This window comes from Pristis pectinata, unplaced genomic scaffold, assembly GCF_009764475.1.
Source record: "Pristis pectinata isolate sPriPec2 unplaced genomic scaffold, sPriPec2.1.pri scaffold_209_arrow_ctg1, whole genome shotgun sequence".
NCBI classification, from domain to species: Eukaryota; Metazoa; Chordata; class Chondrichthyes; order Rhinopristiformes; family Pristidae; genus Pristis; species Pristis pectinata.
Window position 1 is genome coordinate 1 of NW_026262535.1, and position 23,667 is coordinate 23,667.

The 23,667-nt window shown below is 54.7% G+C and overlaps 2 protein-coding genes and 1 non-coding gene across 3 annotated transcripts; 2 read left to right on the forward strand and 1 right to left on the reverse strand.

Annotated features, from left to right (window-relative positions):
- Positions 1-541: 541 nt before the first annotated feature.
- Positions 542-6,503, reverse strand: LOC127567212 (GMP reductase 2-like; the record flags this gene model as incomplete). Its single annotated transcript, XM_052009896.1, has 3 exons — positions 6,147-6,503; positions 3,797-3,916; positions 542-625 (listed from the first exon to the last, which is right to left on the reverse strand). Coding segments are annotated over exons 1-3 (291 nt in total), but the record flags the coding sequence as incomplete, so codon positions are not given.
- trnal-uag (transfer RNA leucine (anticodon UAG)) lies at positions 4,254-4,336 on the forward strand. The gene has a single exon. It is a non-coding gene; the product is annotated as a tRNA-Leu (tRNA).
- A 734-nt stretch (positions 6,504-7,237) lies between the features above and the next one.
- LOC127567213 (NEDD8) lies at positions 7,238-23,434 on the forward strand. Its single transcript, XM_052009897.1, has 4 exons — positions 7,238-7,356; positions 11,316-11,363; positions 21,160-21,242; positions 22,843-23,434. The coding sequence occupies exons 1-4, from the start codon at positions 7,339-7,341 to the stop codon at positions 22,928-22,930; spliced, it is 237 nt and encodes a 78-aa protein (XP_051865857.1). The 5' UTR covers positions 7,238-7,338; the 3' UTR covers positions 22,931-23,434.
- Positions 23,435-23,667: the final 233 nt, after the last annotated feature.

The window sequence follows — 23,667 nt, forward strand, 5'->3', positions numbered from 1 at the left end:
AGTCAGTCCTGTCTCTCTCGCACACACACACACACACACCCCTTCTACACACACACCTTCCCCACACACACACAGTCAGTCCTGTCTCTCTCACACACACACAGATATATACACACACCTTCCTCACACACACACATTCCTCACACACATGCACACACACAGTCAGTCCTGTCTCTCTCACACACGCACACACACACGCACTCTCTCTCTCTCACTGCAAGACAAGTTTTTCACTGTACCTCAGTACAAGTGACAATAATAAACCAACACCAACTCCTTTAAACTCCCCCCCCCCCACTTATCTTAAACCGAAGTGTGAACTTGCTGTGTGTAAGACAAAATAAAAGGCAGGGGAGGTGAAAAGTGGGCCCTGCTTTTGGGGAGTGTGCGATCTAAATGCCGACCCTTTTGACATCTCTTTTTCCCCTTCCTACACTGTATACTTTCCCCACCCCCTTCCCAGCAGGGACTCCCGTGCCCCCCTTTGCCCTCCCGTGCCCCCCTCTGCCTATCCTGTCTGTGCCGCTTGCTCCCCTGTTACCTGCAGACAGTCAGGGTTACTGACGGCAAACTCCTTCCACTCCTCCAGCGTGTAGTGCTTGTGGATGGCGGTGAATAGCGAGAACTAGGGGAGGAAACGGGCAGTGTCAAGTCAGGGGCAGCCTCGGAGCGAGCTTCCACAACTCAGAAACAGGCACGGAGCTGGAGTAGCCAATGTGGAGGCCGTCCCAGGTTTAAGAAAAGCCCGACTTACAAACACCCTCTACATATGAGCGAGCTCCCATAATATTATTATATTCAAATCTCCATATCTTTATTAGTCGCATGTACATCAAATCACACAGTGAAATATGTGCGTGCATTTACATATGTGCATACATTCGTTCCTACGAACAGCAGAACTGTGTGCAGTTTTGGGCCCCTTATCTTAGGAAGGATACAAGGATGATTCCTGGAACGAAAGGGCTTACATACGAGGAGCGTTTGTCGGCTCTTGGACTGTACTCATTGGAGTGCAGAAGAATGAGAGGGGACCTCATAGAAACATGTCGAATGTTGAAAGGACTGGACAGAGTAGATGCGGCTAAGTTGTTTCCCTTGGCGGGTGAGTCCAGGACTAGAGGGCACAGTCTTAGAATTAGAGGATACCCATTTAGAACAGAAATGAGGAGAAATTTCTTTAGCCAGAGGGTCGTGGATTTGTGGAATTCATTGCCACGTACAGCTGTGGAGGCCCGATCATTGGGGGTGTTTAAGGCGGAAGTTGATAGGTATCTAATTAGTTAGGGTATCAAGGGATATGGGGAAAAGGCCGGGAACTGGGGCTAGATGGGAGAATAGTTTAGCTCATGGTGAAGTGGCGCAGCAGACTCGATGGGCTGAATGGCCTACTTCTGCTCCTTTGTCTAGTGATCTTGTGAACTCATTTCCTCTCTCTCTCTCTCTCTCTCTCTCTCTCTCCACTTTTAGTCATTGTTCTTTCTTAACAGTATTGTGTGATTTTGATGCCATCCATTACAATGCTGGGGAGGTACAGTTGCCATGTCGAGTGATTTTATTCCTTGTGCATTTTCCGACTAATGGACAAAATCGACCCACAGATGTCTGTATAAACGGAACCCGTTCACTACCCAGGGGATGACCTGTACATGGCTTGGCTCCAACAACAAGTCAGAGGCAAGGAATCCTGTGGGGAGGAACTCACTTCCCAACTCCCCAAAGCCTTTCCGCCATCCACAAGGCTCAGGTCAGGAGTGCGGAAGAATACAGAGGCTCCCTGGATTACAGAAGACCTGAGACTTGTAGCAATCCGATGATGCAAATTCTCCCACAGACTTCTAAACATCTACAATGTATTCACAGTAGTGAAGCGGTCAGCGTAACACTATTACAGTGCCAGCGACCCGGGTTCAATTCCTGCCACTGTCTGTAAGGAGTTTGTACGTTCTCTCCCCATGTCTGCGTGGGTTTCCTCCGGGTGCTCTGGTTTCCTCCCACATTCCAAAGATGTACAGGTTAGGAAGTTGTGGGCATGCTGTGTTGGCAGCGGAAGCGTGGTGACACTTGCGGGCTGCCCCCAGAACACTCTAAGATGCATTTCACTGTGTGTTTCAATGTACATGTGACTAATAAAGATGTCTTATCTTATTCATGAAAACAAACCCGCCAATCCTACTTAATCATTGGATGTTTGCCGAAAATGACTGTACAGATTTTCGACAAACATCCAATTTCTCCATTCCTCCATTCCCTGCCTGTTCATGAGCCTGTCTAGATGCCTCATAAACACCTCTGTCATATCTGCCTCCACCACCACCCCCAGTGGCCTGTTCCAGGCACCCACCGCTCTCTGTGTAAAAAAAACTTACCTCATAAATCTCCTTTAAACTTTCCCCCCTCAATTTAAACCTCTGCCCCCCCCAAAGTATCTGACATTTCTACCCTGGGGAGAAAGGCTCTGACTGCCTGCCCTGTCTCTGCCTCTCATAATTTTATATACCTCTATCAGGTCTCCCCTCAGCCTCCGACGCTCCAGAGAGAACAACCCAAATTTGTCAAACATCTCCTGATAGTTAATACTCTCCAATCCAGGCAGCATCCTGGTGAACCTCCTCTGCACCCTCTCCAAAGCCTCCACGTCCTTCCTGTAATAGGATGACCAGAACTGCACACAATACAGCAAATGCGGCCTGACCAAAGTTTTATACAGCTGCAACGTGACTTCCTGACTCGTGTACTCAATGCCCCAATTGATGAAGGCAAGTGTGCCGTACGCCTTCTTTACCACCCTATCCACTTCTGTTGCCACTTTCAGGGAGCTATGAACTTGCACCCTAATGCCTCTCTGTACATCAATGCTCCTAAGAGTCCTGCCATATACATTCCCCTTACATTTGACCTCCCAAAGTGCACCACCTCACACTTGTCCGGATTAAACTCCTTCTGCCATCTCTCTGCCCACATTTCCAACTGATCTGTCCCATGCTGAATCCTTTGACAACTTCCTCACTGTACGCAACCAATTCTTGTGTTGTCTGCAGGTTTACTAACCAACCCATCAACGTGTCCATCCAAGTCATTTATATACATCACAAACTGCAGAGGTCCCAGCAACGATCCCTGTGGAACGCCAGTGGATACGGACCTCCAGCCAGAATAACACCCTTCCGCCACTACCCTCTGTCTTCTGTGGGCAAGCCAATTCTGAACCCAAACTACCAAGTCACCCTAGATCCCATGCATCCTAATCCTGTGGATCAGCCTACCGTGAGGGCCCTTGTCAAATGTCTTACTGAAGTCCATGTAGACAACATCCACTGCCCTACCCTCATTAATCACCTCAAAAACACTCAATCAAGTTCATAAGACATGACCTCCCCTGCACAAAGCCATGCTGACTGTCCCTAATTAGCCCATGCTTTTCCAAATGCGGGTAAGTCCTATCCCCAGGGATTGTCTCCGGTAGCTTCCCGGCCACGGATGTGACACTCACCGGCCTATAATTCCCCGGATTGTCCCTTCTCAAACAAAGGAACAACGTTTGGCTGCTCTCCAGTCCTCTGGGACCTCGCCTGTGGCTGGAGAGACCTTCATCCTTTGACAGCTTTCTTCACTGTCCACAATTCTGATTTTTGTGTCATCCACAAGCTTACTAATCAGACCACCTACATTTCTATCCAAGCCATTATATACATCGCAAGCATAAGGACCAAACTACGATGATGACAGCTCCGTACTAGGATATTACGGCCGGTTTGAAGGTGAACTCACTGTGAGACCTGTTCACCCCGCGTACCTTGGCCAGGGCTTTCGCCATCTCAAACGTTCCCACTGTGTCCATGTTGGCCGCTATGATGGGGATGCCGCTGTACTGCTGCTTGGAGTTACGGAACACAAAGGTTCTCTTCAGGTCCACCTGGGTTCAAGACAAGAGAACAGGAGTTGGTCAACTGAACCGTGTTTCAACGTCATCAACCTTCGCTCTATAAATGAAATGATACACGATGCTGGGGGTGGGGGGCGGGGAACTCGACACGGTAGATGGAGAGAAGTTGTTTCCCATGGTGAGGGGCAATCCAGAACCAGTGCGGGCATGGTCTCACGACGGAGGAGGAATTTCTTCCGCGGGAGGGCAGGGAATCTTGGGAATTCTCTCCCCTCTACCAGAGAGCTGTGGAAGTCGAGCCACCGGATATATTCGTGGACGGGACAGACGGGGGAAAATCGAGGGTGATGGGAGTGTGATTGTCGTCGTCAGGATGGCCAAACGGTCTGAGGCACTGCGCTTAGGTCGCAGTCTCCACTGGAGGCGTGGGTTCGAATCCCACTCCTGACAGTCAAGCATTTTAGGGCAGGCACGGTAGTGTAGCAGTTAGCGTGACGCTATTACAGCGCCGGCGACCCGGGTTCAATTCGCGCCAGTCTGTAAGGAGTTTGTACGGTCTCCCTGTGTGTCTGTGTGGGTTTCCTCCGGGTTCCTCCCACATTCCAAAGACGAACAGGTTAGGAAGTTGTGGGCGTGCTATGTTGGCGCCGGAAGCGTGGCGACACTTGCAGGCTGCCCCCAGAACACTCTACGCAAAACAGTGCATTTCACTGCGTGTTTCGATGTACACGTGACTAATAAAGAAATCTTATCTTTAAGAAAGTCTATCAAGATGAAGAATTTTCTCCCCGAAACCCTTCACGGGATTATTAATCCTCTGTGTGCATCTGGTAGAGTGAGGCAGGAGATAATCCCTCGAAAGTGGCGACGCAGGTAGGCAGGGTGGTGAAGAAAGCATTTGGCACGCTTGCTTTTACTGGACAGGGCACTGAGTACAGGAACTGGGACACCATGTTATAGCTGTACAAGACATTGGTTAGACCGCACTTGTGTGCAGTTCTGGTCGCCCAGCTCATAGGAAGGAGTGTTTCGGGAACGGGGAGAGGCTGGATTCAGTTTTCCTCAAGAGCAGAGGAGGCTGAGTGGAGGGACCTGACAGGAAATCATGAGGGGCAGAGATAGGGCAGGGAGCTTTATCCCCGTGGCAGAAATGTCTAAGCCCAGAGGGCACAGGTTGCAGCCGAGGGACAAGAGGTGCAGAGGGGAGCAGAGGGAGAGGTTTGTCCCCCTAGATCGCCAAAGTGTAGGAGGTTACAGACCAAGTGCTGGTCAATGAGATTGGTATAGATGGGGACTTGATGGTTGGGATGGATTTGGTGGGCTGGAGGTCCGGTTTGTATGACTGTATGAAGTTCAGGAGGGCCTCCTGACATTTGTGAGCCAGCCCACAAGCAACCAGACTCAGACCAAGCCAAGGCATCCCCAGGAGGCTTCCGGAAACCGAGCCGGGCGGCGGCGAGTTTGGGACAGGGTTGCCGGTTGGGGAATGCCAAGTGACTCCGAGCGGGGGGGATGGAGCGGGCACTCCCCGTTCGCCTTCCGTCCGCCTTCACTTCACGTTGCTGCGGCGGAACTTTCCAGAAACAGGCAATGGCGGGTCCGAGACAGTGGGGGGGGAAGAGAGGGAAGGGCGTGGATGTAAACGGACAGCCGGCCTCCGTTCTGCTCTCCGCCTTCCCCTCCCGCCTTCCGCTGCAGAATTTTTTCCGGAATCGCCGGGTGCCCCTCCAGAGAGAGCGGTAAAGAGGCGGCGGCTCCGATCCGGGCGCGGGCAGCCTCCGCCTCGCTGGCCGGCCTTCCCCCCGCCAACGCCCCGGCTTTGTTCCACCACGGAATTAGCCGGGAACCGGTACCGGTTAGAGCCCGAGGCAGGGCGCGCTCTGATGAGCCAGTGGAGGAAGCGGCGGCGACTCCCAATCTGGGTATATGGGTGGACGGCCCCCCCGCTCCATCCCACCGCGGAATATCCTGGAAGCGGCGGCGGCCGCCGCGCGGGGGGGGGGGGAGATCATCTCCCTCCGACCCCCTCCTCTCCGACGGCAAACGCCCTTCGGTTCGGGGGGCGGGGTGGTGTTCGGTGGAGAAGCGGACCCCGGCCCCCTTGGGTGTCCGGCCATCCGGCGCGCGAGGGTCGTCCGTCGAGCTGGCCGCTTCCTCGGCCGGATCTTCCGGAGGCGGCGGGGTGGGCGGCAGACGCCACCCCCCGCCCTCCTCCCAGGGGAATCCTGGGTAGGCGGATGGACGCCAACGAGGGATATACCTCGCTGCGGCTCTTCAGCGTGCTCCGCTTGGGCCGGAGCAAGACGTCTTTGAAGTCGAGCTTAATGTCGTTGTCTATTCGGGGCATTTTCCTTGGGTCTTTTGGGGTAATTTGGCTTTTGTTGGGTGGGTGGGTGAGGGTACAAAATGGCGCCCCCTCCTCCTCCTGGTCACGTGACCGTCCGCCTTGGCGCCTTCGGCTCCCGGCCCTTGGCGGGTGGACACCACGTGACCTGCCGGCTTGGCGACCACGTGACTCTCCCCCACCGCCCGGTGGTCCCGCTGCGTCTGCGCCTGCGCCTCAACCCCGCCGCGCCGCGGCCGCTCAAGCCCGGGAGCGGGGCGGTATAAAGTGCGCGTGCGCGGGTCTGACGTCACACCAGCACCGCCCAGTCCGGACCCTTCCTCCTCCTCCCGCCGTGCACGCCGGGAAATGTAGTCTGCGGCGAAGGAATCCGAACTACAACCCTGTGGGAAATTAATTTTTTTTGTAAGTTGAGGCCGTTTTTGGGGAGGGATGAGGGAATGGGATTCAAGTTTCTTCTCCCTGAGGATTTTTTAAAAACATGTAAAATGACGTATCGTCGTCCGTTGGCAGAAGCCGGGCGGAGGTGGGAGCGTCGAACCGATTGGCTAAGGGTGAGGGAGACCGCGTTGTGATTGGCTGAGCCGTTGACGCAGCGGCATCGCGATTGGCCGGGTTCTCGGCAGGAGGGCACTGCTATTGGCTAGGATCGAGCACGGCCTGCCGTTGACTGGTCGGGACTTGGACAGCAGGAGAGCCACGATTGGGTGGAGGGGTCAGCGGGAGGGCGGGGCAGCGTCGTGATTGGCTGAGAGTGAGGCACGGCGGAGTCCGGCCCAGCGGCAAGCGCATCGGCACGGCGATTGGCTGGGCGCGGGTACGGCACCGCCGTGCGATTGGTTGCGGGGGGAAGGAGGAGGAGGTCCGGGTGAGGACGCCAGGCGATTGGCTGGGCTCGGGATAGGCACCGCCTTACGATTGGTTGTGGTGCAGGGGGTGGAACGAACCTGCAGAGGACGCCAGGTGATTGGCTGGACTCGGGATAGGCACCGCCTTGCGATTGGTTGTGGGGAGAAGGGCCGGGCGATTGGCTGCGGGCGGGCGGCGCGACCCCGGATGTGAATGACCTCAGTGCGGAGAGGGCGGCGGCGAGCGGAGAGGGACGAGGATGCTGATCAAAGTGAAGGTGAGAGCGGGGCCGCGGGGGGGGGGGGCCCCGCCACCCCCCACCCCCCACCCCCCACCCCCCACCCCCCAACCCCCCCCCACCCCCCAACACCCCCCACCCCCACCACCCCCCACCCCCCAACACCCCCCAACACCCCCCACCCCCCCCCCCCCGCCCTCCTCCCCTTCCCCTCCCCCTCCATCCTCCCCCGCCCTCCACCCTCCCCCCCCCACCTCCACCCTCCCCCCGCCAGTACAACCCCCCCCAACCCTCCCCTGCCCTCTTTCCCACCCCCCCCCCCGCCGGTACACCCCCCCCCACCCCAACCCTCCCCTCCCCAACCCTCCTTCCCCACCCCTCCCCTCCCCTAGCCAGTACACCTCCCCTCACCCCTCCCTCCCCGCTCCCCCCTCCCTCCCCGCTCCCCCTCCCCCCTGCCCCCCTCCCCCTCCCCCCTCCCCCCCTCCCTCTCCCCCTCCCCCCTCCCCCCCTCCCCTCCCCTCTCCCCCTCCCCTCTCCCCCTCCCCTCTCCCCCTCCCCTCTCCCCCTCCCCTCTCCCCCTCCCCTCTCCCCCTCCCCCCTCCCCCCTCCCCCTCCCCCCTCCCCCTCCCCCCTCCCCCTCCCCCCCTCCCCCTCCCCCCCTCCCCCTCCCCTCCCCCTCCCCCTCCCCCCCTCCCCCCCTCCCCCTCCCCCCCTCCCCCTCCCCCCCCTCCCCCCTCCCCCCCCTCCCCCCCTCCCCTCCTCCCCCTCCTCCCCCCCCTCCCCCCCCTCCCCCCCTCCCCCCCCTCCCCCTCCCCCCCTCCCCCTCCCCCCCCTCCCCCTCCCCCTCCCCCCCCTCCCCCTCCCCCCCCTCCCCCTCCCCCCCCTCCCCCTCCCCCCCCTCCCCCCCCCCCCCCTCCCCCCCCCTCCCCCTCCCCCCCTCCCCCTCCCCCCCTCCCCCTCCCCTCCCTCTCCTCCCCCTCCCCCTCCCCCTCCCCCTCCCCCCCTCCCCCTCCCCCCCTCCCCCTCCTCCCCCTCCCCCTCCCCCCCTCCCCCCCTCCCCCCCCCTCCTCCCCCTCCCCCCCCCCTCCTCCCCCTCCCCCCCCCTCCTCCCCCCTCCCCCCCCTCCCCCTCCTCCCCCCCCCTCCCCCTCCCCCCCCCCCCCAGATCTCCCCCCCCCCCCAGATCTCCCCCCCCAGATCTCCCCAAATCCCCCCTCCTCCTGTGGATACATCCTTCCCTCCGTGAATAACCCCTCGCCCTCCTGCAGATACACCCCACCCCCTGCAGATACCTCCCTCTCCCTCGACTAGACACATCCCGCTCTATTTCTACCCTGGTTTGATCTGCCAAAATGCAATATCTTGTACTTATCTAAATTGAAGGCCATTTGCCAATCCTCAGCCCACAGACCCAGCTGATCAAGATCCCTCTGTAATTTTTCATAACCACCTTTCCTGTCTACAACACCACCTATTTTAGTATCATCAGCAAACTTACTAACCATGCCTTGTGCATTCACATCAAAATCGTATAGATAAATTACAAACCACAAAGATCCCAGCACCGACCCCTGTGACACACCACTTGACACGGGCCTCCAGTCTGAGAAACAACCCTCGCCCTCTGCTACCTAGCACTGAGCCAATTTTGAAACCATCCACTCTCTCACCCCTGGATCCCATGTGATCTAACCTTCCAGACTAGCCTACCATGAGGGACCTTGTCAAAGACCATGCTAAAGGCGATATAGACAACATGCACAGCCCTACCCTCATCTATCCTCTTGGTTATCTCCTCGAAGAACTCCAAGAGATCTGTCAGACACTACTTCCCATGCACAAAGCCATGCCGAATCTACCAACATCTCCAAATGTTTGTAGATCCTGTCCCTCAGAATCCCCTCCAACAATTTACCCACCACTGATATCAGACTCAACAGTCTGTACTTTCCTACCCTTTTTAAACTCTCCAGTCTTCCAGAACCTCACCTGTGACCAGAGATGAAGCAAAAATCTCTTCAAGGGCCTCAGCAATTTCTTCTCTAGCTTCCCACAAGGTATGAGAATGCACTGGGTCGGGCTCCGGGGATTTATCCACCTGAATGCACTTTAAGGGCTCCAGTACCTCCTCCCTGCCAATTCACATGTGGTCCAAGGCATCACCACTCATTTCCCCCATTCTCTTAAAATCCATAGTTTCCTCCACAGTGAAAACTAAAGAGAAATATTTCTTTAAAAATCTCACCCATTTCCTTTGGTTCCACAGACAGACGGCCATGCTGATGTGTAAGGGGACCCATCCTCTCTTTAGCCACTCGTTTACTCTTAATATACCTGTAGAATCTCTTGGAATTTTACCTCACCTTGCCCGTCAGATCCTTCTCATATCCTCTTTTAGCCCTCCTAACTTCTCTTTCAAGTGCACTCCTACACTTCTTGTAGTCATTCAAGAGATTCACTAGTTCCCAATTGCTTATGTGTAGTGTATTCCTCCCTGATGTAGTGTTTAGCATAACGTTTTACAGCGCCAGAGACCCGGGTTCAATTCCGGCTGCTGTCTGCAAGGAGTTTGTATGTTCTCCCCGTATCTGCGTGGGCTTCCTCCGGGCGCTCCGGTTTCCTCCCATATTCCAAAGGCGTACGGGTTAGGAAGTTGTGGGCATGCTGTGTTGGTGCCAGAAGCGTGGCGACACTTGCGGGCTGCCCCCAGAACACTCTATGCAAAAGATGCATTTCACTGTGTGTTTCGATGTACACGTGACTAATAAAGATCTTATCTTTTTCTTAACCAGAGCCTCAATATCTCTCGTCAACCAGGGTTCCCTAAACCTGCCAGCCTTGCCCTTCACCCTAACAGGAACATACACACCCTGAACTCTTGACGTCACACTTTTAAAGGCCTCCCGCTCGGCAGACGCTCCTTTCCCTGCAAACAATCTCACCCAATCAACCTCTGCAAGATCCCATCTAATGGCTCCAATATTTGCTCTAACCCCGGTTCAGGACTTTAACCTGTGAGCCAGTCGTATCCTTCTCCATAACTATGTTAAAATTTATGGTCACTGGACGCAAAGTGCTCACCGACAGACTTCTGTCACTTGCCCTACGTCATTTCCCGGGAGGAGATCTGGTGTTGCACCCTCTCTAGTAGCTCCCTCTGTATATTGATCAAGGAAGCTTTCTTGGGGACACTGTAGTGTAAAAGGTCATGACTGTCACGTGACACCATTGAGCACATGGTCGAAAGTGACACCGCTGTCAACCAAGGTCTGGCTCCACATAACCCCCCCCCCCCCCCAATTAGTGCACACCCTTGACCATTGGCTCCTGTACACACCTTTGTACCTGGCCATGACCCATTGGACCCTTTTTGAATTACCTGGGCTGGGTCCACCCAGCTCTCCAGCACTATAAAGAATACCACATGTGCGTGGTTCAGCCTCTTTTGATTGCTGCAGGAATTGAAACCATGCCAAAGGGACCTTTGGTAAGTGTGTGCACTTCCACAGGGGTTAGGAGCCTCCTGAGTAGATTCCCGGTAGCATAGAGCCGATGCTTGCACAGACTCGGGGTTCAGGCATTGTATTTTTTTTTCACTGATCATTTGTAACCCTTTTTTTGTGTGTGTGCATCTCACCCTCGTTAAGATTTCCCCCACGTTCGCGATCACGTGTGTGTGCACGCGCGAGTGTGCATCCGTTCCTGTTCATTCTATCCCCACGTTTATCTTTGTGAATAAATCCTTTTTAAACCTCCAAAGACTGTGTCCAGAGTCCTCTACCTTTGAGACCTCAAAGAACCTTTTCTCACAACAGACACATTTCACAAATTCCACTCCGTCCAAACCTTTTACACTATGCTTGGCCCGGTCAATATTAGAGAAGTTAAAATCTCCCACTAATACTACTAATCCTATAATGTTTACAACTAGCTGTCTTCTTTCTACATACCAGCTCCTCCCAATTCCCACTGACCTCCCTCTTCCTTTCCTTTCAGACGCTGACCGGGAAGGAGATTGAAATCGACATCGAGCCCACCGATAAGGTGAGATCTTGTCTGCCTGTGGGAATTGGTTTAATATGGAACTTTGTTTTGCGTGCCATCCATACAGATCATTTTCACCACATCAGTACATCAGGGGAAAAGCAATAGAGTCAGAATAAAGTGTTACAGCTACAGAAAAAGTGCAGGCAGACAATAAGCTGCAGGGGCCACGACAAGGTTTGTATTGATTTATTATTGTCACTAGTACCGAGGTCCAGTGAAAAACTTGTCTTACAAACCGATCGTACAGGTCAGTTCATTACACAGTGTAGCTACATTGAGTTAGTACAGAGTGCATTGAGGTAGTACAGGTAAAAACAATAACAGTACGGAGTAAAGTGTCACAACTACAGAGAAAGTGCAGTGCAATAAGGTGCAAGGTCACAACAAGGTAGATCTTGAGGTCAGAGTCCATCTCATGGTATAAGGGAACCATTCAATAGTCTTATCACAGTGGGGTAGAAGCTGTCCTTAAGTCTGGTGGTACGTGCCCTCAGGCTCCTGTATCTTCTACCCAATGGAAGAGGAGAGAAGAGAGAATGTCCCGGGTGGGTGGGGTCTTTGATTACGCTAGCTGCTTCACCAAGGCAGCGAGAGGTAAAGACAGAGTCCAAGGAGGGGAGGCTGGTTTCTGTGACGCGCTGGGCTGTGTCCACAACTCTCTGTGGTTTCTTGCGGTCCTGGGCAGAACAGTTGCCGTACCAAGCTGTGAGGCTTCCGGTAGGGAACACGAGGAGGCTATTTGGCCCCTCGCTCCTGTTCTATCCTCTTGTGGGCAAATGGGACTAGCTTAGATGGACATCTTGGTCGAGTTGGGCCTGATTCTGTGTTGTATGATTCTATTAGACCAGGGCTGACCTCCCACCTCAGCGCCACTTCCCTGCACTAACCTTGTCTTGCTCCATTTCCTTTCCATCCCAAAACTCAGCAACCAAGCACCAGCCACCCCCCAGCCCTCTGGGGAAGAGAATTCTAGAGATTTGCAAAGGAATTTCTCCCTATCTCCGCCCTGAGCAGCTATCTCTCCACGGACTCTCTGTCTGCACTTCCCGCTGCCTCGGGGAAGCAGCCAATGTAGTCAAGGACCTCACCCACCAGGGAACGTTCTCTCTTGTTCCATCAGGCAGAAGATAGAAAAGCTTGAGAGCGCGTACCACCAGGTTCAAGGGCAGCTTCTATCCCGCTGTTATCAGACTCTTGAATGGACTGCTTTTACGCTGAAGGATGAACTTTTGATCTCCCGATCTACCTCGTCGTGGCCCTTGCACTTTATCTGTCTCTCTTTTTCAATCTTTTTATTAAATTTCAGATTAATACACATTAGTGATTATATACAGTGTGGAGAGATCAGGATTACAATAACAGTTGATACATACATTCACAGGGAGTAAAATATATAATCTGAACCTCCTGCTCTCTTACTAAGTGAACATGATACAAAAGAATTCGAAAAGAAATTTGATTATATGAAAAGAGACCCCCCCGCCCCCAAAATTAAAAAAAATAACAAAAGCAAACCAAAAACTTCAAAAAAAAAGCTGAACTGTTATTTCTTTGGTTTTTAAAAAAAATTATTCTGTCGTTAGCTCCGCTCGTCTATACTCAAAGGTTATTGAAAGGGATTCAAGAAAGGTCTGCTTATATCATGCGGAATACTGAATAAATGGGCTCCAAACTTCCTTAAATTTAAGCGAAGGATCAACAGTGCCTCTCCTAATTTTTTCTAAGTTTAAACATGTTATAGTTTGAGAAAACCATTGAAATGTGGTAGGAGGTGTAGGGTCCTTCCATTTAAATAGGATGGATCTCTCGGCCATTAATGTAACAGATGCAATCATACGACAAGCTGAAGTGGATAAATGGCAGGATTCCATCATTGGTAACCCAAAAATTGCAGTAATAGGATGAGGCTGTAAATCAATGCTCAATACGGTTGAGATAATATTAAAAATGTCTCTCCAATATTTTTCCAAAAGAGGGCAGGACCAAAACATATGTGTCAGGGAAGCCACCTCCGAATTACATCTGTGTCAGATAGGATTTATGTGGTGATTAAAACGGGCTAACTTGTCCTTGGACATATGGGTCCTGTGAACCACCTTAAACTGTATCAAAGAATGTCTTTATCTGTCTACCGGCCCTGCACTCTCTCTGTGACTGTCGTACTCCATTTGTCGAGCACCTTTGCTCCGTCCGCCGTACCAGCCGGGATCTCCTGGCAGCCGGCCACTTTAATGCCGCTTCCCACTCCCGCACCGACGCGTCTGCCCACGGCCTCCTCTGCTGCCGAGATGCAGGGATTAGAGCTCGCAGATCAGAGGGAGCAACACCTCGTGCTCTGCCTTGGGAGTCCCCAACCTGACGGCCTCAAGATCGACTTCTCTAACTTCTGGTATCCACTCCCCCCCCATCACCCCATCTCTTTCCCCTCCATCTACACAGACTCCTCCCTCTGGCTCCCCACCCCCCCCCCCCCCCCCCCCCCCACCCGGTTATTCATGCTCCACTCCCATCTTCTTCAGCCGTTTGCCACTCCCTGTCACCTCCCAGCTTCTGACATTGTTCCCACACTTTCCCCTCACCTACCTATCACCACCTCCTCCCCCCCACCCCCCCCCAAACCTGGATCCACCTATCACCTACCAGCTCTTGCTCCACCCCTTTTCTCCTCCACCTTTATAAGATATCTTTTAGTCACATGTACATCAAAACACACAGTGAAATGCATCTTTTGCGTAGAGTGTTCTGGGGGGGGGGGGGGCAGCCCGCAAGCGTCACCCCGCTTCCGGCGCCAACAAAGCACGCCCACGACTTCCTAACCCGTACGTCTTTGGAATGTGGGAGGAAACCGGAGCTCCCGGAGGAAACCCGAGGAAACCCGCGCAGACACACGGGGAGAACGTACAAACTCCTCACAGACAGCGGCCGGAGTTGAACCCGGGTCGTTGGCGCTTTAATAGCGTTACGCTGACCGCTACACTACCGTGCCTTCCCTCCCCTCTTTCTTTCCAGTCCTGATGAAGGGGCTCGACCCGAGGCGTCGACTGCCTATCTCCTTCCACGGATGCTGCCTGACCCGCTGAGATCCTCCGGCGTTTTGTGCATCACTCCAGATTTCCAGCATTCTGCAGTCTCTCTCCCCTCCTACATTCCGCTTTCTTTTTAACTACCTGCGCATGGAATGACCTGTCTGCATGGCGGGCGGGTGAAAGCTCTTCACTGTATCTCAGTGCGGGTGGCAATAGTGAACCAATACCAGCTCCTTATTCTGAGGGGGTTGGGCAGCAGCTCAAACCTCGCCGCAGTGCCGCCCCCAAAGAATCGGGAGTCAATGGCGTTGGCAGGCCTGGAGTGGAGCATCGGCCCAGACCTGGTTGTGAGTGAGGAAACAGATTCGGGGTCTCGAAAGCAAGGATTCTGAACACAGTCTGGCAGGCAAGGATTTATTTACAAAAGACAAGCATGGGAAAATGGTAACGGGAGTAACACACACACACACACACACACACAGTTTTCGTGAGCGTGGGAAAATCGCACTAGGGATTTAAAAACCGTGCGCGCGCACAACGAACTGAGTACAGACAACCAAGTAAAAACAACACCCCTTGACCCAGTGCAGGAACGGCTCTCTGCTACTAGGGACACTAACTAAAACACTCCCAACCCTTTAACAGTGCACATCTCACCAACGATTTCTCTAGCACCGTTCCACGGTCCTCGGCCTGGAGTCAAGCAGGATGGTCCCTTGAAACTGGCAAAGAGAAAGAGCCAAGCACACGTGGCGCCCTTTATAGTGCTGGAGGGCTGGGGGGGTGGCAGGGGGGGTCTGGCCCAGGTAATTTACAAAGGCCAATGGCTCGGTGCCGGCGAGGACTAATTGATTACAAAGGCCAATGGCCCGAGGCCAAGTACAAACGTCCTTAAAGGGACCAATGGTCAGGTGTGCGCTGATGGGTGGGGCAGGGCAGGGCCAAACCTTGATTGGCAGTGGCGTGTCTTCCGACCAGGTGAGGGGGCAGCGCTGTCACGTGACAGCCCGGACCCTCCACAACACAGACCTGGATGATTTCCAGCCCCTGGAAGGCTTCCGTCAGCCTGATGGAGTTTTAGCGACGATATGGTGGTTCCACCTTTGGGCGCTAGACTGGAGTGTCCTGGAGCTCTGCAGCACGAAAACAGACCCTTGCAGTCCAACTCATCCATGCCAGCTGAGCTAGCTCCTTTGGCCCATGTTTGGCCCGTATCCCTCCACACCTTTCCTATCCATGTACCTGTCCAAATGTCTTTTAAATGTTGTAACTGTCCCGGCCTCTACCACCTCCTCTGGCAGCTCGTTCCACAGACCCACCGCCCTCTGTGGGGAAAAATTTGCCCCTCAGGTCCCCTCTAAATCTTTCCCCTCTCACCTTAAATCTGTGACTTCTAGTTTTACACTCTAGTTTTCTGGACGGTGACCGTCCATCTTACCTACATCCCTCGTGACTTTATAAACCTCTATTAGGTCACCCCTTCACTCCAGGGAAAACAGTCCTAACCTGTTCCGTCTCTCCTTGAGTTCTAAGCCCTCCAGTCCAGGCAACATTACTGTGACTCTTTGCTGCGCCCTCTCCTGCTGAATCGCATCCTTCCCGCCGTGCGACAACCAGATCTGTGTGAGATACTTCAGGTGCGGCCTCACCAGCCCCCTTGCTTCTTTCACCTCTCGCCCATGGTCAGGGACATCTGAACCAGAGGAGAAACGGTCCCCGCGTCTACCCCTCTCGAGCCCCGTGAGGATCTAGTCAAAGTCAAGTTTATTGTCATCTGCACAAGTCCGTGTGTGCATGGGTGCAATGAAAAACTTGCCAGACAGAGCCCAAGGAGGGGAGGCTGGTGTCCGTGATGCGCTGGGTTGTGTCCACAACTCTCTGCAGTTTCTTGCGGTCCTGGGCAGAGCAGTTGCCGTACCAAGCCGTAATACATCCAGATAGGATGTTTCTGTGGGGCATCGGTAAAAGTTGGTGAGAGTCAAAGGGGAAAAACCAAATTTCTTTAGCCTCCTGAGGAAGTAGAGGCGCTGGTGAGCTTTCTTGGCCGTGGCTTTGACCAGAACAGGGTGTTTCCTGTAGTCAATGATCAGCTCTTTTGTTCTGCTGACATTGAGGGAAAGGTTGTTGTCATGACACCATTCCACTAAGCTCTCTATCTCCTTCCTGCACTCCGCCTCATCGCTGTTTGAGATACGGCCTACAACGGTGGTATCACCTGCAAACTTGTAGATGGAGTTAGAGCAGAATCTGGCCACGCAGTCGTGAGTGTATAGGGAGTAGAGTAGAGGGCTTAGCATCAGATACACAACATTCACAAGAAAAACATAAATTAAACACTAATTATATACAATTTTTACAAGAAAAAAACACAATTAGAACAAAAAAAAGTATCTTAGTGCAAAGTGATAAGAATGGTCATAGTGTTGCCAAACTCTTAGCGATGATTAGGGTTGTGCCGGTTGGTTCAGGAACCGAATGGTTGAAGGGAAGTAGCTGTTCCTGAACTCGGTGGTGTGGGACTTCAGGCTTCTGTACCTCCTACCCAATGGTAGCTGCAAGAAGATGGCATGGCCCGGATGGTGGGGATCGGTGAGATGGCCTCTGGCTCTTCTGGATGCTAGTGAGCACTCTCGTGGATGCTTCCAATGCAGAGAGGGACCATTCGGCCTGCGAATCTATGCCAGCTCTCAGCGCAATCCCATTCTCCCACTTGTTTCACCGTTACCCCTCCCCTCGCATGTCACCCCGATCCTCCTGACACCCACCTTCTGTGGGCGCACTTTGCAGCGGCCAATTAACGTACCACTCGCTGTGCCTTTGGGATGTGGGAGGAAACCAGTTCTGTTCACCCCGTTACAGGAGGGGTGCGGGGGCTTTGGAGAGGGTGCAGAAGAGGTTCGCCAGGGTGCTGCCTGGATTGGAGGGCATTTGCTATAAGGAGAGGTCGGACAGACTTGGGATGTTTTCTCTGAAGCAGCAGAGGCTGAGGGGAGACCTGATAGAGGGTTACAAAATTATGAGAGACATAGAGTAGACGGTTGGTATCTTTTTCCCAGGGTCGAAATGCTCTAATACTAGAGAGCTGAGAGGGGCTAAGTTCAAAGAAGGTGTGCAGGGCGAGAGTTTACACACGGAGCGGTGGGTGCCTGGAATGTGCTGCCAGGGATGGGGGTGGAGGCGGATACGACAGAGGCGTTTAAGAGGTTCTTAGACGGGCCCGTGGATGTGCAGGGAATGGAGGGAGATGGACATTGTGTAGACAAAAGGGATTAGTTGGGCATCTAGTTACTAGTTTAATTAGTTTGGCACAACACTGTGGGCCGAAGGGCCTGTTCCTGTGCTGTACTTATGCAACAATAAGCTCGACTTTGAGTTTGAGAAACCGGAGCACCCCAGTGGGGTGGGGGATGGAATGGGATTCCACCCGGACACGGGGAGAAATGGAAACTCTGCACACGCGCAGCGCCAGAGGTCGGAATCAAACCCGAGTTGTGGAAGCTGTATCTGCCTGCATCATCACTGTGCTGCCCAGATGCAGGTCCAGTCTGCTTGATTGGTATTGCTTTATTATTGTTACTTGTACTGAGGTCCAGTGAAAAACTTGTCTTGCACACTGGTCGTACAGGTCAATTCATTACACAGTGCAGTTACATTGGGTCAGTACAGAGTGCATTGAGGTAGTACAGGTAAAAACAATAACAGTACAGAGTAAAGTGTCACAGCTACAGAGAGAGTGCAGTGCAATAAGGTGCAAGGTCACAACAAGGTAGATTGTGAGGTCAGAGTCCATCTCATATAAGGGAACCGTTCAATAGTCTTATCACAGTGGGGTAGAAGCTGTCCTTGAGCCTGGTGGTACGTGCCCTCAGGCTCCTGTATCTTCTACCTGATGGAAGAGGAGAGAAGAGAGAATGACCCGGGTGGGTGGGGTCTTTGATTATGCCGGCTGCTTCACCAAGGCAACAAGAGGTAAAGACAAGAGTCCAAGGAGGGGAGGCTGGTGTCCGTGATGCGCCGGGCTGTGTCCACAACTCTCTGCAGTTTCTTGCCTTGTAGGACAATCTAAACCACGCACCCCCCCCCCCCCCCCCCGTCCCAGGGATCAATCCGGTGAACCGTCTTTCACTCTCTTTAATCCCACGTCTCCCCTTCCTTGGGTAGGGAGACCAGACCCATGTTACCCGGATTGGGGGGACTTTAGTTTATGGGGACAAATTGGGCTTGTATTACCCTGCAGTGGACGGGGCTGAGGTATGGTGGAAGGACACAAGGAGGCAAGCTTCTTCGCTGGCCGAGTTATCAGATGTAAGAGTTGGGGCGGCATGCCGCAGCCGTACAAAACGCAAGCTAGACCGCGCTTGGAGATCGGCGCACGGTTCTGTCAAAGTTCACTCGCGCTCTGTAATGAATCAGACAACAGCAGAACCAAAGAACGTACGATAAATGCTTCATTAGTTTTTGCTAGCGGGAGTGGGGGGATACGGAGTAAACAGTGTAGCCCGAGCTCTGTACTGATCCTCACTTGAAGAAGAATTGGCTACAGCGTATTTTTAGACTCATTTTCGTGGGAAAGCTAAGTGGGAAGTTACACTTTCACAGGCAAATGTTTACATAAAGTTTCCAGCATAACAAGATATATCTAAAAAACTACTTCTTTCCCACTTACACCTGGCATTAAAACGAGACATAACTACATCACACCATGCCTGAGATCATTCTTTACTCTGGGAACCCCACTGACAATGAGAAGCATACCATTAACCCTTACATTGTCAGCCATTAACCCTTGCATTCCCAGCAATCTTTCACAGTTCTGGTCGAAGGGAGATGCTGGAGTCACACACACACACACACACACACACACACACACACACCCCCTCCCCCCCCCCCCCCCCCCCCCCAAAATGCTGGAGGAACACAACAGGTCAGGCAGCATCTGCGGAGGGAAATAAACAGCCGACGTTTCGGCTAGAGAACTTTGCCGGAAGGATGTTGTAGCAGTATTGGTGTTGGTTTATTATTGTCACTTGTACTGAGGTCCAGTGAAAAATGTGTCTTGCAAACCGATCGTACAGGTCAATTCATTACACAGTGCAGTTACGTTGGGTTAGTACAGAGTGCATTGAGGTAGTGATGTTGCCTGGAATGGAGAGACTGGGCAGGAAATAGAACGTAGAACAGTGCAGCACTGTACCGACCCTTCAGCCCACAGTGTTGTGCTGACCTATGTAAACACACTCCATGATCAATCTAACCCTTCCACCTACACAGCCCATAACCCTCCATTTTTCTTATATCCACATGCCTATCTAGGAGTCTCTCAGGGTGTCCCTGTTGTGTCAGCCTCTACCCCATCCCCGGCAGTGCATTCCAGGCACCCACCGCTCTCTGTGTAATAACAACCTACCTCTGACATCTTCCCTAAACTTGCCTCCGCTCACATTAAACGGAGGTCCTCTGGTATTGGCCATCGCCGCCCTGGGGAAAAGGTGCTGGCTCGTCCACTCTCTCTCCCTCTCATAATCTTTTACACCTCTATCGAGTCGCCTCTCATCCTCCATCGCTCCAAAGAAAGAAGCCCTAGCTCACTCAGCCTCTTCTCACAAGACATGTTCTCTAATCCAGGAATCCCATAACTGGGCTGGCTTTATTCTCATTGGCATGTAGGAATCTGAGGGGTGATCATAAAACCATGAGGGGTGTAGGTAGGGTGGTCGGTCACCGTCTGTTTCCCCCAGGGTAGGGGAGTCTAAAACTAGAGGGCACAGGTTTAGGGGGAAGGTTTAAAGAGGACCTGAGGGGCAAGTTTTTCCACACAAAGGGCGGTGGTTCTGTGGAACGTTGTCACTTGTACCGAGGTACAGTGAAAAATTTGTCTTGCATACCATTCGTACAGATCAATTCATCACACAGTGCAGTTACATTGAGTTAGTACAGAGTGTGTTGAGGTAGTACAGGTAAAAACAATAACAGAGTAAAGTGTTACAGCTACAGGGAAGTGCAGTGCAGGCAGACAATAAGGTGCATGGTCATAACAAGGTAGTTTGTGAGGTCAAGAGTCCATCTCATCGTTCAGTAGTCTTATCACAGTGGGATAGAAGCTGTCCTTGAGCTTGGTGGTACGTGCCCTCAGGCTCATGTATCTTCTACCCGATGGGAGAGGAGAGAAGAGAGAATGACCCGGGTGGGTGGGGTCTTTGATTATACCGGCTGCTTCACCAAGGCAGCGAGAGGTAAAGACAGAGTCCAAGGAGGGGAGGCTGGTGTCCGTGACGCGCTGGGCTGTGTCCACAACTCTCTGCAGTTTCTTGCAGTCCCAGCCAGAGCAGTTGCCGTACCAAGACGTGATGCATCCAGATAGGATGCTTTCTGCGGTGCATCGGTAAACGGGACCAGCGTAGATGGACATCACAGTCAGCACAGCTGAGGGGTCGATATCTGGAGAGCGGTGCTGGGAGAGGTGGGGAATCAGGTCCAACCCGGCATTCAGACTGGGGCTTCTACAGGTGCGGGGTAGGAGGGTATGGTGCTGACAGAGGGCAGGTGGCATTGGTGGGGGTGGGCGGAAGGGGGTCGGCAGGGACGTGGTGGGCTGAAGGGCCTGTTTCTGCGCTGGACGGTGCTGTGACCACATCCACGGGGACGGTGCATCTCGTTGATGTGGGCCGGCGTTGGTGGGGAGGGTGAGGCGGGGGGCGTAGTGCACCGTCCTGCTGAGCTGAGTGACCTGTTTCTGCCACCCCCCCCCCCCCCTTTGTGCTGGGCAGGTGGAGAGAATCAAAGAGCGTGTGGAGGAGAAAGAGGGCATTCCCCCACAACAGCAACGCCTCATCTACAGCGGGAAGCAGATGTGAGTGTTTGGGGTGGGGGTTGGCGATTGCGGGTGAGGGGTCAGTGATTGGGGGTGGGGGGGGAGATCGGTGATTGGGGGGGAGGGGGAGGTGATTGGGGGTGGAGGAGGTAGGCGATTGGGGGGGAGGGGGGAGGTAGGTGATTGGGGGTGGGGGGGGAGTGGTCGGTGATTGGGGGTGAGAGGGGGTGACACACGCGCCTTCCTCTTGCTCTGGTGAAATGCTCTGGCTGTCCATTACATTGGAGGGACGACCGTTTGGCAGAACAGGACCCCCCCCCCTTTCCCCCCCTCCCTCTCCCCCCCCTTCCTCTCCCCCCCATCCTTCCCCCCCCTTCCTTCCCCCCGCCCTCTTCCTCCCCCCTCCCTCTTCCTCCCTCCTCCCTCTTCCTCCCCCTCCCTCTTCCTTCCCCCTCCCTTCCCCCTCCCTTCCCCCTCCTCTTCCCCCTCCCTTCCCCCTCCCCTCCCCTTCCCCCTCCCTTCCCCCCTCCCTTCCCCCCTCCCTTCCCCCTCCCTTCCCCCCTCCCTTCCCCCTCCCTTCCCCCCTCCCTTCCCCCCTCCCTTCCCCCCTCCCTTCCCCCCTCCCTTCCCCCCTCCCTTCCCCCCTCCCTTCCCCCCTCCCTTCCCCCTCCCTTCCCCCCTCCCTTCCCCCCTCCCTTCCCCCCTCCCTTCCCCCCTCCCTTCCCCCCTCCCTTCCCCCCTCCCTTCCCCCTCCCTTCCCCCCTCCCTTCCCCCCTCCCTTCCCCCTCCCTTCCCCCTCCCTTCCCCCTCCCTTCCCCCTCCCTTCCCCCCTCCCTCCCCCCCTCCCTTCCCCCCTCCCTTCCCCCCCCCCTCCCCCCTCCCTTCCCCCCCCTCCCCCCTCCCTTCCCCCCCTCCCCCCCTCCTTCCCCCCCTCCCCCCCTCTCTTCCCCCCTCCCTCTTCCCCCCTCCTCTTCCCCCCCTCCCTCTTCCCCCCCTCCCTCTTCCCCCCCTCCCCCTTCCCCCCCTCCCCCTTCCCCCGCTCCCCCTTCCCCCCCTCCCTCCTTCCCCCCGCTCCCTCTTCCTTCCCCCCGCTCCCTCTTCCTTCCCCCCGCTCCCTCTTCCCCCCCCCCCCAAGTATCCCAATCCACTCACAGCACGATCCCACCACCAAGGTGTGAGAGGGGGAGAGGACGTCCCTTCCAGCGGGAGCAGGGGGAAAGGGAGGAGATGGGGAAGCAGAGAGAGCAGTGAGGCGGGGTGACGGACAGGAGGGGAGAAACTACAGAGGGGCCTCAGAGCCGGAGACTCTGCCAACTACAGCGGTCATCGGCGAGTTTACAGATGGTGTTTGAGCTGTGCCTGGGCCACACAGGAATGAGTGTAGAGAGAGCACAGCAGTGGGCTCAGCACGCATCCTTGGGGCGCGCCTGTGTCGATCGTGAGTGGTGCGGAGATGTTATCGCCGATCCGCACTGACTGTCTCCCGATGAGGAAGCCGAGGATCCTCTGCTCCCCTCCCGTCGCGCCCGCCGTGTGGCTCGGATGTCAGAGAGGGGTTGGATCGATGAGGGGGGGAGGAGGGGAGGAGGGGGGACGAGACGGTCCTCGACTAATGGCCTTTCTTCCCGCCCCGCGCCAGGAACGATGAAAAGACAGCAGCAGACTACAAGATCCAGGGGGGCTCCGTGCTGCACCTGGTCCTGGCCTTGAGAGGAGGGTCTCGATGACAACAGGGGCGAGGAGGGGGCGAGGGGGCTCAAGAACCTCTGCCCTCCGACGCGCGCCGACCCCCCACCCCCGTCGGCACGTTCCGCCGCGTCCCTCCTTCCCAGAACTCCGTTCCACTCCCCCCCCCCCCCCCACACCACCTCACCCTGCCCTCGATGCGCCCTCCCCCCCCATTCAGCAACACTCGCCAGAACAGTTTGCATCTGGCTTCCGCGGGGGTTTTTCTTCTCTTTTGAACGTGGAGGTGCATTGGCGCTTGATTCCTCCCGTTGCCGTGTTGTTTATGTCTGCTGCACACGCCCCTCAACCCCCACTCACCGAGAGAGCCCGGTCCCCGTCCCTCCCCGGGTCTGCGGGGGTCGGGAGCGGACGGGGGGACGCCTGTTCCTGAGCCCGTGCTGGGGTGTCAGACTGGGCAGCTGGGCGGTGGGAATGGTGTTGTCACTGTGAAGGGAGAGAAAGAAACCATTAAACTGAACTGTGTTATGCTTCCTTGAATCCCACATCTCGGCTGCCTCCGTGGTTTTCCTTTGCTGCCGTTTAATTAACTTTTTTCCGGGGAGGTGGTGGGGGACAGGTTGGCGTCAATGGACACCAGCCCGTTCCGCCTGTGAACGTAGAACGTTTACAGCACAGTACAGGCCCTTCAGCCCACAGTGTTGTGCCGACATTTTATCCTGCTCTAAGAGCTATCTAACCCTTCCCTCCCACATAGCCCTTCCATTTCTCAGAGGGA